At 37.3% G+C, this 16,691-nt stretch overlaps 1 protein-coding gene across 2 annotated transcripts in view; it reads right to left on the reverse strand.

Annotated features, from left to right (window-relative positions):
• Nucleotides 1-4,188: 4,188 nt before the first annotated feature.
• The window catches only part of LOC126298610 (WD repeat-containing protein 6), a 268,743-nt gene continuing 256,240 nt past the window's right edge, over nt 4,189-16,691 (reverse strand). For both annotated transcript variants that reach the window (XM_049990014.1, XM_049990015.1), the window contains 2 exons: nt 12,997-13,111; nt 4,189-6,700 (listed from right to left, as the gene is read on the reverse strand). In XM_049990014.1, the coding sequence (XP_049845971.1) occupies nt 13,015-13,111 (97 nt within the window). In that variant the 3' untranslated portion in view covers nt 4,189-6,700; nt 12,997-13,014. The remainder of the gene's footprint in view (nt 6,701-12,996; nt 13,112-16,691) is intronic.

Raw genomic sequence — 16,691 nt, forward strand, 5'->3', positions numbered from 1 at the left:
TGAACACAGTGGGTGTAGGCAGTATTATGTATGCTAAGGGTGACATTCAACTAGGTTTACATGGGACCTGCTGTAGTAAATGAAGCAACGTCACAGCTGTGTACTACAGAAACATCAGTGCAGATCACCTGTATCCCTTCATATTTTATGCCTGGTGTTCGCATATTCTAGCAGGGTAACCGTCCTTGTCACAAGGGCAGAATCATGCTACAATGGTTTGAGGAGCATTATCATAAATTCGTGTTGATATCTTAGCCACCAAATTTGTCTGATCTGAACCTGAAGGAACACATCTGGGATGTTGTCAGGTACCAGCTCTGCATGCACAAACCACCAGCCCATAATTTATGGGAATTGCATGACCAGTGCATAGACATCTGGTGTTACATACCTCTGTAAACCTACCGAGGACTTGTCGAATAGAATTCAGAATTGCTGGTGTAGTAAAATGAAAATGAGCATTTGGCGTCATTGGCCGCGAGGCACCTTATGGGGCAGGACTTATTACATTCGACGCTACATTGGGTGTCCTGTGCGCCAGATTGTGATGAAATGATGATGAAGAAAACACAACATCCAATTCCTGAGTAGAGAAAATCTCTGACCCAGCCGGGAATCGAACCCGGGCCTGTAGGATGGCAATCCGTCACGCTGACCACTCAGCTATCGGGACGGACGCTGGTGTACTGAATTTGAAGGATGGACCAACATGCTATTAAAAATGTGGGCATATCATTTGGGCTCATCACTGCAGTACCTCACACAATAGAAGGCAGACAAGAAGTAAATCAAGGATAAAGGGCATATGAAGATGTCTACTTCTTCAGTTTTGCTCCCAACCTTCTACCGCTACATCTCTCACCTTTGAGGTTTTTATCTCTCCCTTCATATTTTTTCTGTCACCATAATTTGTTTGGTTTTTCCACTGTCTATATTTTTTCAGTCTATCATTGAATTTTTTTTATATCTTTAGGCAATGTTACACTTATCTTCCCAGTGCTTGCTTCATCACATATCACCTTCTGGCCACCTTCTCTGGCTCTTCTAGTGGCTTAGTTTTGAATTACCATTTGTTTCACTTAAAGTTCCTTATCACTATAATTAGCAACTCATGATATACAGATTTCAAACATGTTTTGTGTTCGAAAATAACGGGAGGACCATTCTGAATAAAAGAAAAATTGAATCATGCACACACCTATTTACATGGCTTAATAGGTAAAGATCAGCTGAGAAGTATACCACACAAACTGTGAGTTGTTGAAAACAGAACTGCCAGAGCCACATGTTGAATGAGACCTCCTGGCATACACACTCCTAAGGGATACCATATTATAAGTAAACTTGTGGATTCTCTTTTAACCTCTGGACCTCCTACACTAAAAGACTTACAGGTTACCTATAAGTACTGAAGCAATTAATAACCAAGAAAGCTATTTTCTATTCCATCATCTTCTGGGCCTGCACCCAAAACAGTATTATTTCTTCTTCAGTTGGAAACTTTAACAAACACAAACCGATTTTATATTATAACAAGATCAAACATTACAACAAAATATCTTGATTCCTTAAAGCTACATGGACCTTTGTGTCTCAAACTTTCTTTTTGTCTATGTCATGCTCATTAACTCTTTAAAGGGCAGGCACAACTGTAACCTACCGCATATGCAGATACTTTGAAAGGGCAGTGGTCACTGTGGCTAACCACATTATTTTTCTCAGTTTACCATTCAGGTGCTGTAGTTCTCTTAACTATTGTTGACTTAAGTATCACTATATGGCAGGAGAACCACAGTGCTGTATTTTTCCACATATTTATGGCACAAGCTGATATTTCATACAATGTAGACGTTGTTCATGGAAGTCTCACGCATTTCTTTATGTAGCTGCTCTTTATACGGCTATTTTGGTAAGTAATTGTTTATATGCATGTGCTGACTTCCCATAAAACTACAAGATATGTTACTTTTTAATCAAATAGAATTTTCTATATTTCACAGACAGATTTCTGTGTGATTAATGGCACCAACCATTTGCCCTTCTTCTACATCCAGTGTATTTTCTTCCTCATCCAGTATGATTCACCAAAAAAGAATAACACAGGAATAAAGTTGTTGAATATTACTTAATGAAATTCTTTCTAATTACAACACTGTTAACAGTGATGAAAGTGATGATAATGACCAACCATTGAATACAGCTTGTGCAACTTCTAATTTTGTTTAAAGTCCTGTGTTGAGCAGTATTGATTCTGAGGGTCACAGTGAAAGTGATGAGACAAGAGAAAACAATGCTGTGTCATTCACTGTTCCATCAACTGTCATGATAAAGTGGGGCCAAGAAACAAGTGTCAAGCAAGTGCCATTATTTATTGGAAAAGGTGGTGTGGCTGCTGCAATAAAGAAGAAACTGAACCTAAAACCAACTGACTTATTTTGTGAGTTTTTTGATGAAACACTTATGAATCATATAATGTTTCAAACTGATTCTAATGCAACACAGACAAGCAAATCTTTCATCTCCTCAAACGAACATGAAATAAGAACTTTTATTTGAATAAATCTTTACATGGGAATGACCAGAATCGTAGTTACGATGATTACTGCAGCTCTGATCCAGACCTTTGTGAAAGTTATATATCAAAACTAATGACAGTAAAAAGATTTAGTTGGTTAGTGATAACTTGCACCTCAATGATAATTCTGTGGCTCTTCACAGAACAATCAGAATTATGATAAAATATACAAGTCAGAATTATGATAAAATATACAAACTATGTCAATTGCTAGATAATTTGAACATTAAATTCTGATATTTCAATTCGTCACATCAGAATCTCACTATTGATGAATCAATAGTTAAATTTAAAGGCAGATCACCTCTCAGTATAGTACATGAGAGGTAAACCTATAAAGTGAGGACAAAAAGTGAGGACATTATATGATGAATCATCACACAACTTGAAATTTGATATTTATACAGGAAATGTTTCACAGTCTCCAGTAGTAGGGATCTTCATGGAAAGAATCATATTTTTATGGACAATTATTTTGCATCATATGATCTGTTCAAGAATCTAAAGTCCAGTGGTCTGAACACTTGAGGAACAATAAATCTCAGAAGGAAAAAATTCCAAAACTCAAGGAGGAAAAAGAACTTCAGAGAGGGAAATTTGATTATACAATTAGCAATGATGTAGTAGTTATCCATAAGTGGAAGGACAGCAGGGCAGTCAACATGATTTCTATATGTCATGCACCATCGGATGTGTCCATACTAGGTATGGAATACAGAACAATAACCAATGTCACTTGCTCTCTTGCATTGAAAGATTACAATTCAAGTATTAACTATATGGATAATTTTGATTGACTGAAGTCTGACTATGTTACAGACAGAAAAAGTAAGAAATGGTGGATGAGATTGCTCTTCCACTTTGTAGACTGCTGTGTAACAAAAGCATTCATTAAGCACAAGAAAGACTGAAATGGAGCAGTTCTCCAAAAGATGACGTGCAATTTTCAGTTAAAGAGAAATCCTGGTCCAAACTGTGTGAATGTGTTCAGCGTGAAAGTAAATTTGTGCCTGAGAGCAGGTAAGAGCTGTTTCAAGAGATACTTTGAAAATTAAAAGCAAGTTATACCAAAGTTGAACCACCCAGCACTGAACTTGTGTACCATAATGTGGTGGCGGGTTGTTGTGATGATCATATTTAATAACAATATTTTGTCATTGTGAAGGTGAATTTTTACAAACCTGCTGTAGATCAATAAAAAACTAAAGTGTTATAAGTGAATCAGATTTGAATATGTAAATTACTGTTCATGTCCCTTTAGGATAAATTTTTATGGTGTTCACCTGCCTCTCAATGAGTTATCTAACTTGCAAAAACACACACAAAAATGGTAACATATATGGAAACACACACAATACATTCTGCAGATGAAAGGAGAAACTAAATAGAACACACTGTGGTAGTTATAATATCCACAGAATGTGCTGTTATGCCATGACAGTTGAGTTCGTACGACCATGATCGTAAACTTTCAGACACCTCAGTAGTACAATCTGGCCAATTACTGGAAAAAGGTTGAAATATTGAGTTATTATATTAGTATCTAGACGACAGTTAATGGAAAATGATTTTCCAGACCAGATGTTAATGCTAAAATAAGTAGAATGTGCAAATGTAACTCGCCACGATCAGTTTACTTTGAAATACATTATACACAACATTTACAAACTTCCAAACATCCTCAAAAAATATGCCTTTATTTGCACAGACATAGGCATAGTACATACATAATACAAGACTTAATATACATGATTTTACATATATCTGTAACTTTAGATTGAGGTCTTAATGTTATTTACATACTTTTAGTCACATTATACAGAATAAATCAAAGAACTTTCACTTTTTACTCATGCTCTCCCATAGCCTTTTTGGCAGAAATTTTACTAGATGATTACAAGGATAGCCTAACAGGAAACGGAAGTGGTGGATTCATCGCAACACACACAAAACTCAAATCCACTGACAGAAAAAGTGAAGCTGAATGCGAGATTTTTTGGCCAAGACTCAGTAACAGGGATGTACATAAGTTTATTACTGGGTCCTTCCGTTGACCACCAGACTCGGGATCTTTTTGTAGGAAATTTAATGTATTTTAATTTTAAAAAGGGATATGTTTTTGCCAGAGCATGTGGTTTTTGAATTATTAAACAGAAACATACAAAAGTGACCTCCAAATGCATTTTTCTTTAATAACACCAAAATTGTGGCCTCCAGCAAAAATGTATCCCCCCATACAAAATTTAACTACATTAAATTTCCTACAGAAAGGTCATGTTCATTTTGTCTGTAGGACTAATAGTTTGCATGCAGCAAGTGAGAGAATATGAAAATCCTGCACGTGGTTTTTGAAGGCACTGAGGGTTGCATAAAATGCAAAAATCTTATGGCTACAAATAAACCTGACCTCTCTAAGGAGGTCCACATTGAAACAGGTATCGGTGAACATGAGGCAGTTGTAGCAACAATGATTTGCAAAGTATAAAGGGCAACTAAGACCAGTAGAAAGATTTACTTATCCAGTAAATTAGATAAAGAGGCAGTAGTGTCATATCTCAAGTAGAAATGTGAAGCATTCAGCTCTGGGCAGGAGCATGAATAAGAAATGTGATTCAGTACTACGGTATATTGATAATTTTTACTTATGGACCGTCTGACAGCAACTGAATAAAACACAATTTTAGTGCCATACGCGTTTCGCCTTTATTTTCTGCAAGGCATCACCAGTGGCCTAAAATATGTACATATGTTAGTTATTTAAATTTACATTTTTGTCATTTACGGTCCATAAGTAAAAATTATCAATATACCGCAATATTAGATACAACTGAGGAAGACAGGACTACAAAAGTTGAAAATGTGATTCAAGTTTAGAGGACTAATTGACTAATGACTGGACAGATATATTCATAGTAGATCAGTTCACAAAGGGGGTCCCTGTTTGGTATACAGTTTCTTTACGTAAGAAACACTGCACATTGCACAATAAGTGTGAAACAAAGCATAGGGCTGTAGATAGAGATTTGCTGAATGGAAAGACACTTCACAAGAGGCAAAGAAATTCTGGTCATACATATAATGGCTTTCAGTAGCACCAGAGTTAGTGCCAGACACTCATGAATGACATTGGAACTGAAACTGAGGTAGCAAGACAAAAGCAGAAATGTTTAATTTGACTTTCAAATGTTCGTTTACAAAGGAAAATCCAGGACTGCTGCTCCACTGCCATTCTCATGCCACGGAGAAGATAGTATATACTGAGAAACAGCTGAAATTGCTAAACTACAACAACTTTCCTGGACTCAGTGGAGTCTCCATCAGTTGAACTACTGTGCTGGTTTAGTGTAGTCAGCTGGGAAAATGCAGCCCTGTGTGTGTGTGTGTGTGAATTAACCAAGCAACATAATAGTTGAGAGAGGCATATATTGCAAAATGGTTCTCTATTTCACTTCAGTCACCCAAGTTATTTTCTGGTATGTAGGCAGACCACAGCCCCAGTGTTCTGTATCAATTCCTGTACAGTTATTTAAAAAACCTCTTTTCTTCACATTCCTAGTTTTAAAAGTTATTGAGCTTTCTATCTGAGATGGTTGAGCTGCAGCAGCCTGGTAAGTAGATGGTTTCCTTTGTTTCTTTTACCTTTTTCATACACTGAAACTAATCTGAAGTTTACAGGCTGATTGGGAAGTATTATGTGACTCTCTTAGAGCTGGCTACATCTCATGTGGTGTCCATGCTACATTCCTTTTGCTACAATGAAATACAGCAACAGCAGCCATAAAACAAAGTATCTTTAATACAACATTAGTTATCAAATAATATGTATTTACATTGGAAAATTTAAATTAAATCCTGATTCTGAATAAATGAGTGACCATTTCCTGGAAGAAACATTGAAAAAAGGAACCAGGAAGGAAGATTAGGGTTTAATATCCCATCAATATCGATGCCATTACAGACAGAGAATCAGCTCAGATTGTTTCCAGAATGGGGAAGGAAATCACAGATAACCCAGATCTGGATGACTGGATGGTGAGTTGAACTGTCATCTTCCCAAATCCAAGTCCAGAATGCTAATCACTGCATCACCTTGCTCAGTAGGAAACACCTGGTATGTCTCAATACCTGTAATTATGTTTGACAAAAATTCAGAATCAATTTGTGGTTACACTTTAAATTCACAGCACACACTCACACTTAAGGCTCCCTTTCATCAGAAAACAAACACAGAATATGAATTTTATTGCTACAAGTCTGTTTGGAAATAGACATACATTACAGTCATGTTTCATATTTATCATATAAACTAATTACTTTTAAAATGAGAAAAGTACTTCTAAATTAATCTGAGTATCGGTATTTCCTCACTGTACACCTTATAAAACAGAGTGATGGTTTCTGCAACTGTGTTCCCAAACAAGACATATAGGTTAATATCAGTGTGTTGTTTTCATATGATCGCAACTGAAAAACACCTGATCATATGAAAGAGAACTTATAAAAACTGGCACTTCAAACCTAACTGACACCTCTCCACAGTTGACAGCTGACTGATTTAAGACAATTTTTAGCACAAGTACCTATTACAGAACCCAACATTACTGCCTATCTGCCAACAAGAAAGGAATTCTCCCCCTTTCCCGAACATAAAAGAAAAGTTTTGTTATTTTGTTACTCCCTTCAGTAATAATAACCTCAACAAAACTGCTGTTTCAATGCTGTAAGTACAATACCTCATACAGGAAAAGATTGTCTGCACATAGAGGACACATTCTTGGCTTGCATGTGAGTCCACTGCTTTATTCCAACGAGATAGCCATTAAATTAACTTACTATCTATCATCCAGTGATGAGACTATAAAACTCTACCCAAGACAATGGGACTTGTTCCAGTGAGTGAGTGAGGAGGAAGTAGCTTCCAGGACTTTTCTACTCTAGGAAATATGTGGAAAAGGGAGAAGAATGTTTTAGATTCTTCACGAACGAGTTGTCTCAAGACTAGTACATAATTTCCACATTACACACAAACTGCCACAACACTGAAGCAACTCCTTACCTCAGTGAAAGAAAATGTGTCACTTAAAGGAGGTATTACATTATAAAGCACAGTAGAGACTTCAGGTATGTTGGTGTTTTTTATACTGTCTATGCCTCATTTAAGTAATTAATCAATTGTGTAATTCACTTGTAGACACTTACCGGCTGAAGAGAAACATCTGATAATAATAAGGTGCTTTTTCAACATTTATATACAAAGTAGACATATTATTTCGTACACAAAATAAGAAATTGCTGTCAAGATAGCAGTGCCATCATTTCTACCACTGGAAAATACATTCACATTTCTCATATTAAACAAAATAAATGACCAGATGGATCAAGTGAAAGCAATGCAGGTAACCAAATTACTCTGTATGAACAAATAGCATTGGAGGGCACAAGGAATTAATTAATCAACTGAAAAGTACTAACTGGTTACCTCTACAGGAAGAAAGTCTCGTTTGGTTTCAAATATATTTTTAATATTCAGGAAAGAGAGTAAAATGGGAGATAAGCATGAAAATATGAATGTTATACACTTTTCAAGGTAATTATTTGATTCTTTATCATTTACTTTAAAAAATTCTGTACAGCATTGTTGAAATTTTATTGACTGAATAGTTTTTTAGTGTGGGACTGTTTGCTGATGGTAGCTGAGTGGTCAGGGCAAAAAATTGTTATGTCAACTACCTTGCTAGTAATAGGAATATACCTTATTTTCAGATTATGATTAAACTTTCTATTTTCTGTTAAATGATTCCCATGAATCCTTACAAAAGTAAATGGTACTATATTTTGTCAGTGTTTCTCTTTCTCATAGTGTACTGAAGAATTCAACAGTGTTGTTGTCCACATCTCTGACTACTTATTATGCTTGCTTGTTTAAATCCCTATCCTTGTGTTTCCTTGTTATATTAAAGAGCCACATATTCGCACAGCGATAAGTAATCATGGCACAACATCCTGGTCCATCTCTACGTGAGTCCAGTTCCCAACCACTTGCCACAGAGGCCATACCCACGTCAAAGACCCAGGTGCAAGACCTGCCCAATTTACCTACCCAGCACATTTTACTCTAGTCTTGTCATAGTCTATCATGTCCAATCAGAGGCAGGGACACCTGTGAAAGCAGCAATGTCATGTACTAGCTCTGCTTCAGTTTCTGCTCAACACTTTATGTGGACATCACCACCAACCAGCTGTCCACCACGATGATTGGCCACTCCCAAACTGTGGCAGAGAGCAGAGTTGACCTCCAAGTAGCAGAACTGCTGGGCACAACGTGCTCAAGTTCAATGCTGCTTTACAGCCCATGCCATCTGTATCCTTCCTCACAGCAGCAACTTTTTGAACAATGTAAATGGGAGTTATCCTTGCAACTCATACTTCATTTCAGTAATCCTACTGGCCTCAATCTCCACTAATCAACTGTACCCACACTCTCTAGCCAACTGTTTCACTTCCCCTGTCCTGTCACCCCTTCCCAATCGACTCCTTCACATCGTTGTCATTGTGCACTGCACCAAGCCACCAGCTAGACAACCCATGTGTCTCATTCCTATCCTGTGCAACTACTGCTTCTCCCTCCCACAATTCTATCCTGTGCACTTGTTGTCTCTCCCTCCCACATTCCTATCCTGCACACCTGCTGTGTGTGTATGTGCATACAGTAGCAAACTTTCAGTCTTTTTTGTGTACCTGTCAATTATGTGCCTACTGATGACTCAATGTCTCATCTAAATTTTGAGTTGTTACATTTACCCCTTCTGTTACCCAACGCTTACATTTACAGATATATAGAGAGCTTTTCCAATGTCAACTGGAAACCACTCATTGAAATCAAGGCATTATTGAGGATACTAAACAGGGAGTGAAAAGCTATCTACAACTTGTACAGAAACCAGGCTGCAGCTGCAAGAGTAAAATAACATAAATGGGAGGCATTAATGGAGAAGAAAATGGTATAGGTTTGCATCCCATTCATTTTTCAGGTTTAGATCAAGCACTAAAGTAAATCAAAATAAATACTTTAAGGTTTATCAATGATATCTTAGTTCTGTTATAAATGGCAAATAACTTGGGAGATTAGGTAGCACAATGGATAGTGTCAGATGAACTTCAACAAAAGTAAAATGAGGGTAATGGACAGAAGACAAATTAAATTAGGTGATACTGATGGGGTTATATTAGGAAATGAGACACAAAAATAGCCGACAAGTTTTGCTATTTGAGCAGCAAAATAACTGACATTGGCAGAAATCCAGGAGATATAAAATGCAGACTGGCAAAACAAAGAAACATTTATCAGATAAAGAGTAACATGTTAACATCTGACATAAATTTATTCAGGGTGACACAGAAAAATGGAAACATTTCCACAATCCAATAAAACTGGAAGCGATGAAGGAAAGAAATTGCATTCATAGTAATAGAAACCTTACAACTTTGCCATTTACAAAACACTGATGGCATTTATCATTTTTTTAAAAAAATTACATCCTTTAGATGGCATCCTCCAGTATGAATACATTTGCGAAATCTGTTGTTGAGATTCCTCATTGACTGCTGCAACATTTCAGCTGGGATCCTGTGAATTACTTCCGAATTCTCTGTTTTAACTCACCTAGGGTTCTTGGTCGAGTCATGAAGACTTTGCTCTTGAGGTAGCCCCACAAGAAAAAAATCACAAACGGATAAATCTGGTGATCTAGGGGGCCAGGGAATGTTACCAAACCGTTAGATCACGCAGTTGCCAAACAATTCTCACACATATGCTATTTATTGACATGCAGTGTGATGTTGCTCTGTCTTGTTGAAACCAGACTTCTTGAACATTTGGAAGTTTTTCAATCCAGGTGTAATGAAAGTTCATAACATCTCCACATAACAATCGGCCTTGGCAGTTATTGTGTTTCCCTGTTCATTTGCAGAAAAATATGGTCCAATAATACCATGTGATGGTAGTTCTGTTTATTCAGATAACCTATGAGATGAAAATGTGTCTCATCTGATATCCATAAGTTGTTTAGAAATTCATCGTCATTGTTTAGTCTTGTTATCATTTGTTGACAGATTCCTAATCGTAACTAGTAATTTTTGTCCTTCAATTGTAGCACCATCTGTAGTTTGTATGGATGAAATTTTAAATCAAGATGAAGAATTCTGTGAACACTCTCCCGAGACATTCCAACCACTGCTGCTTGCTTATGAATTGAATGCCATGGGCTCCGTAAGACAGACTCGTATACAACATCAGTGTTTGTTGGAGAATGCGCACTTCTTGATCGTTCTGTTGGTTTCTTCTTGAGGGCAGACCCACTCTCTTCAAAGTTATTAATTGTGTGGTTTGACAGTATGGCATCATGACATCCTAAATTATAAAATTGTCGAAACTCCTTCTGCACCGCTACCATATTATCATTGTTTTCATAAAACATTTTTATGGCTAACTCATGCTGTTGTGTGTTCCACTGATTCATGATTACTGAAATGGTGGACTGTTTATTCGCTAACTGTCATGAACCCGCAATGCTGCCACCTGCCCATGGCTGCCACTACTCACTTCAAACATTTCCGTTATTCTGTGTCACCCTGTATATGAAGAATTCATTTCTTAAGATATCTTTTTCGAGTCTAGCTTCACATCGAAATAAAAAAAAAAAGTATGATAAACAATACAGACAAGATGATAACAGCTTTTGAAATGAGATGCTATGAAAGTATTCTGAATGGGTTGATCGAGCAACTAATGAAGGGGTATTGAGTTGAAGGGGAGAAAAGAAACGTATGGCACAATTTGACAAAACAGGGGATACATTGGTTGTGCCCATCCAGAGGCATCAAGAAATAGTTAATTTGGTAATAGAGGAGAGTGGGTAGCAGAAATTGTGGAGGGAGATCAAGGCTTGAATATAGTAAGCCTTTGAAATTGGATGTAGGTTGCAGAAGTTGTGCAGATGTGAAGAGGGATGCGTGGGGCAGACTAGCACGAAGAGCTGCAAGGAACCAACCAGCCTTTGGAATGAAGAGCACAACATATTGGCGTATTATACAGAGTGTTTCATGCTTCCTATTACATGATTCTAGGGGTTGTAGAGTGGAACATAATAGATAAAGTCTAGATAAGTGAACCATTTGGATATAGAATGAGTTTGAAGAGCAGATCATTTTCAAATATCCCATTTCATGTTACATTATGTAATGGTCAAGTTGCACAACGCATGTCAAGAACGTTAACTGGTTCATCTTAGTCCATCACGTACCATTTTCATCTGACTATAACAACTCTGCGGGAAACTAAAACGTTCATGATGACAGATGACTGTGGTACTCCACGAACATGCACCAGGGTGTGTGGGTTGTGTGCATGAAAGCATGTACTGCAGATGCACCTCGTGGAATGAACACAGAGTTGCCACATGGAGCAGCTCCTTTAGAGCACACAAATCACAGCTCATTGTCTCACCTGTGTGCGTAGAGTGAAGCAGGAGATTTGAAAGTGAACCAATCTTCAAACTTATTTTATATCCAAGAGGTACATTTCCAGACACGCATTCCTTATCGAAACTCTATCTACTCAATGCTCTTTATAGTCCTTAGAAAACTGTAACAGAGCTGTGAAACAAACTGTTCATATGATTTCATGTGATACATACAGTGTTTTAGTATCTCCATAACAGTGAATAAATAGCAACTAAATAGAGTGCAAGAATGAATTTTGATACCCTTGTCAATACACAAATAACAGTGGCACAATGTTTAACCAGAGGCACAGTGACACAGAATTGAATTACAAAACTGAAGTGTGTGCATGCAATGCACAAAATAATCCAAAGCATGAAGCATCAACAGTCAACTCAACTGCATCCAGTTTAGCAAGAACAGAATACTGTTTTGAATTTTGCTTCTAACAAGAGAAATCTCCATTGGGCAGATTGTGAAGATGTAATTCCACAATCACTTTTTCTCATAGCTGTTATAGTTTAAGAAGAGCCTTGGATTGACTTCAAAACTGGGCATGTTGTTCATGTGCTTCTGTCAGAGCAATGAGAATGTAGATGGTTTGAATTATAAGGAATTATGACTAACTGATAGCTGTTTAAAGAGAGTGGAGGCAATTCTGAAGATGGATTCCAGCATGCTCCCAAGAATGAAGGACCCATTGCTGTCAGTACAACTTAAAAGTTGATCATATCCCTCGGAATCATACCTAAATTAGTCTGAGAGTTGAAAATCGCCCCAACTCTGAACTGATCTGCCCTCATATTTTCATCAGCTCAGACATAGGTTTCTGTGACAGCACAAAAACATTTGAAATTTGTTGAAAGAACATAATCTGAAATACACAGAAAAGATAATGAAATGTAGCTTAAATATTTTACCTAATCTGCTTTCAGATTTCAAACTTTTTGAGCTGCCTCCTTGTCCAGATCATCATTCACGACGGCTTTGATCAATTCCATGCCTTGACCATAAAGAGAAATGGTAAATCCATTCCTGAAATACGAGTAAAAAATTACTTACTTATAATGCACTGCTATCAATAATATCAACATATGGCACACAGAGTTTATTTTGAGGCCACGGAAAGCCTTTAAAACAGTGGTGCCCAAAGTGGTCTGTATTGACCCCCACTGGTTGACCCCAGGTTGGAAGGGTTTCATGTCAGCATAAATAAATAAATAAACAAATAAATTAATTAAAATAAATAATAGTAATAATAATAATAATAATAATAATAATAATAATGAAATGGGGGGTACATTAGTTGTAAATGTGGGTCCAATGAGAGAGGATCCCATTTGGGCATGTTGCAACCAATATTCTGAATTATTCTCACAGAGTTGGAGCTCTCTCCTATGTAAAGCACTGTTCATCTTATTGGCTAAGAGAGAGAGAGAGTGGAGCAACTCTTTATTTTTGCTCACAACATTCAGCAACATTATTAATAATTTTTCTAGCTTCACTCCTCCATGAAGTACAAGGCATGTTTTTTAAGTAAGTACCATTTTGAAATTAAAAAGAAGACGTGCTAAGATATCTCAATAACTTTATTTTTATATGAAAGCCTGTACCTTAATCTACTTTTCTACATAATTTCTGTCAATATTGAGGCACTTGTCATAATGTTGTACCAGTTTTTGAATACCCTCCTCATAGAAGTCTGCCACCTAACTTGTTAACCACTGCATCACCATTGTTTTGACTTCGCCATCATCTTGAAGATGCTGACTGCCGAGGTTTTTCTTCAAGTGCAGTAACGGATGGTAGACACTGGGCACAAGATTGGGGCTGTACAGAGCGTGATCTAGAGTTTCCCATCAAAAAGATGTGATGAGATCTTTGGTCTGATTCACCACACGCGGACAGGCCTCCTCTTGCAGGAAAATGTTGCCCTTGCTCAACTTCTATGGACTGTTGCTTTGATTCTGGTGTGACGTAGGCCACCCATGTTTCATCACCCATAACAATTTGTCTTAAGAAATCATCACCGTTGTTGTGGTACCACTCAAGGAAAGTCAACGCACTGTCTAAATGTTTGGTTTTGTGCACATCTGTCAACATTTTCGGTACCCAATGTGCACAAAATTTTCAGTAATTCAAGTGCTCGGTCACAATGACATACAAAACACTATGAGAAACATTAGGAAAGTCATCCTGCAAGGAAGAAATCATAAAGCGTCTGTTTTATCTCACCTTATTGTTCACTTCCTGCACCAAACTTTCATTAATGACCAAGGGACGCCCCACTTTCTTACCATTCCATCACTCATAATGTTTTCTCTGTAAACTGCACAGATCTCATGATGAATATTGATCACTTTTAGGCCTTTAGCACTAAGAAATCTTATAACAGCTGCTTACTTCACAGTCGGCGGGACTCAGTACACAACATAAACAAGGAAGAAACCGACTGTAATGGCGTCAGTGTGTAGATTAAGGTACAGGCTTTAATGTAAAAATAAAATTATTGAGATATCTTAGCCCATCTCTTTTTAATTTCAAAACACTACTTACTTAAAAAACATGCCTCGTACTATCCTTGCCCTTCTCTGAGGCATGGAAAGAGTGTCTTGTGCTGCCAGTCTGCAAATGGAAGAAAGTAGATCCATGAAGAAAAGGAACGACACTCTTGAAAAATGAAGGAAATCTGGGAGCAACAAAAATTAAACACAAAGAAGCGAAACCAAAGCTGATTTATTGAACCATCCAAAAATTATTCAGTTAAATAACATACTAATTTATGGAGGTTACTAATTAACAGTAAGATAAGCAAAGAAAGGTGTGGTAAAGTGACTAGGATGGGAAAAAGAGGCCACTGAGTACTTTTATCTCTGAATAGCACTGGTGCCTGCTGAGAAATGGTCCAACTAGCTCTAATATACTTTGCCACTGTCGTCAGTGAGACTGATAGAGGAAGCTCTGTTCATCATTTTTTAGTAGAAACTATTTTGTTTTTCAGTTATCTGATGTAATATGTCATTTATATTATTCTTGTTACCTCACTTGTATGGAAGGTAATTATTTTATGTGGCATCAATGTTTAAAGTAAGTCATTTGGCTGAATAATGTAGTTCACTTTTATTTATTTCAGTCTGTTGGATTCTTCTATGGATAGCTAATACCGATGCGGAGTTCAATTGGGCAAAGTGGCCACACTACTCATCAGGAAAAGTGGCAAAGATGTTCACTCGATAAAAGTTAGCTACTCCTAAATAATAATAATAAAAAAAGCATAATTCAACAAATAAAACTGACTTATAAACCCTTTTATATACAAAGCTATCATCTGTCATTCTCTCTCTCTACGACAGTTACGAATTAATGGAACCACATTATTTAAAACCATTTACTTTGGATGAATTTGGACCAATACAAAATTCCACTTGAAAATGGTCTGCTGCAGCCACTTGATATTCTTTCAGATACCAGGATGTTAAGGTATCTAGGTAATGTGCCTATAACTCAGAAATATAAATGTGAGACCCTGTTGCAAAGGCCTTCATAAAAATGTATATAGTTATAATATATTATTTTCTTTTTTACTTAAAAGTATGAGGAGTATTTAATAAGTAATGCACACTTTTTTTAAAAACTGGTTGGTTTTATTTAGGATTCGAATACATCATATTATTCCCCACTCTTCTGGTTAGAAAACCCTATTTTTCAACATAATCTCCTTTCAATGTGACAGCCTTATGTCACCTTACTGAGAGGGCCTGCATGCCAGCATGGTACCACTCTACTGTTTGATGTCAGGGCTGACATTTTGCTGTACCAAAATCCTCCCCATCATCCATGTACTGTTTCCAGCGGAATGTATCATTCACTGGTACAAACAGATGTAATTCAGAAGGTGCGACATCTGGGCTTTAGGGTGGATGAGAAAGAACAGTCCAATGAAGTTTTGTGAATGCCTCCTGGGTGTGTAGGTTTGTGCGAGGACTTGCGGTGTCATGGAGAAGGAGAAGTTTGTTTGCATTTTTGTGGTGGTGAACATGCTAAAGCTGTTGTTTAATTTTCTGAGGGTAGTGCAATACACTTCAGAGTTGAACATTGCAGCATGAGGGAGGACACCAAACAAAATAGAGTCCTGGAAGACCATCAACATGACTTTACCAGCTGAAGGTGCATTTTTTAACTTTTTCTTCTCAGGAGAGGTGGTGTGCCGCCAGCCCATGGATTGCCATTTTGTTTCTGGTTCAAAGTGATGAACCCATGTCTCACCATCTGTGATGATATTCGACAAAAAATTGACACCATCAGTCTTGTAACATGGAAGCAATTCCGCTTAGATGGTCCTTTTTTGTACTTTATGGTCTTCTGTTAGGTGACAAAGAACCCAGTGGGCACACATCTTTGAGTACCTCAACTGATGGATGAGTGTATCAGCACTACCAACAGAGACCTTCAGTTGAGCAGTGAGTTGTTTGATTGTGATCTGTCGATCACCTGAAATGAGAGTGCAGGAATCACAACTGTGTGCGGCCAGTCGACACACGCAAGATTGGATAGGATTGCATGATCTTATTGCAGTGATGACAGATGCCTCACCCAACAAATCACCATGCTTTTT

This window comes from Schistocerca gregaria, chromosome X (genome assembly GCF_023897955.1).
Source record: "Schistocerca gregaria isolate iqSchGreg1 chromosome X, iqSchGreg1.2, whole genome shotgun sequence".
NCBI lineage: Eukaryota > Metazoa > Arthropoda > Insecta > Orthoptera > Acrididae > Schistocerca > Schistocerca gregaria.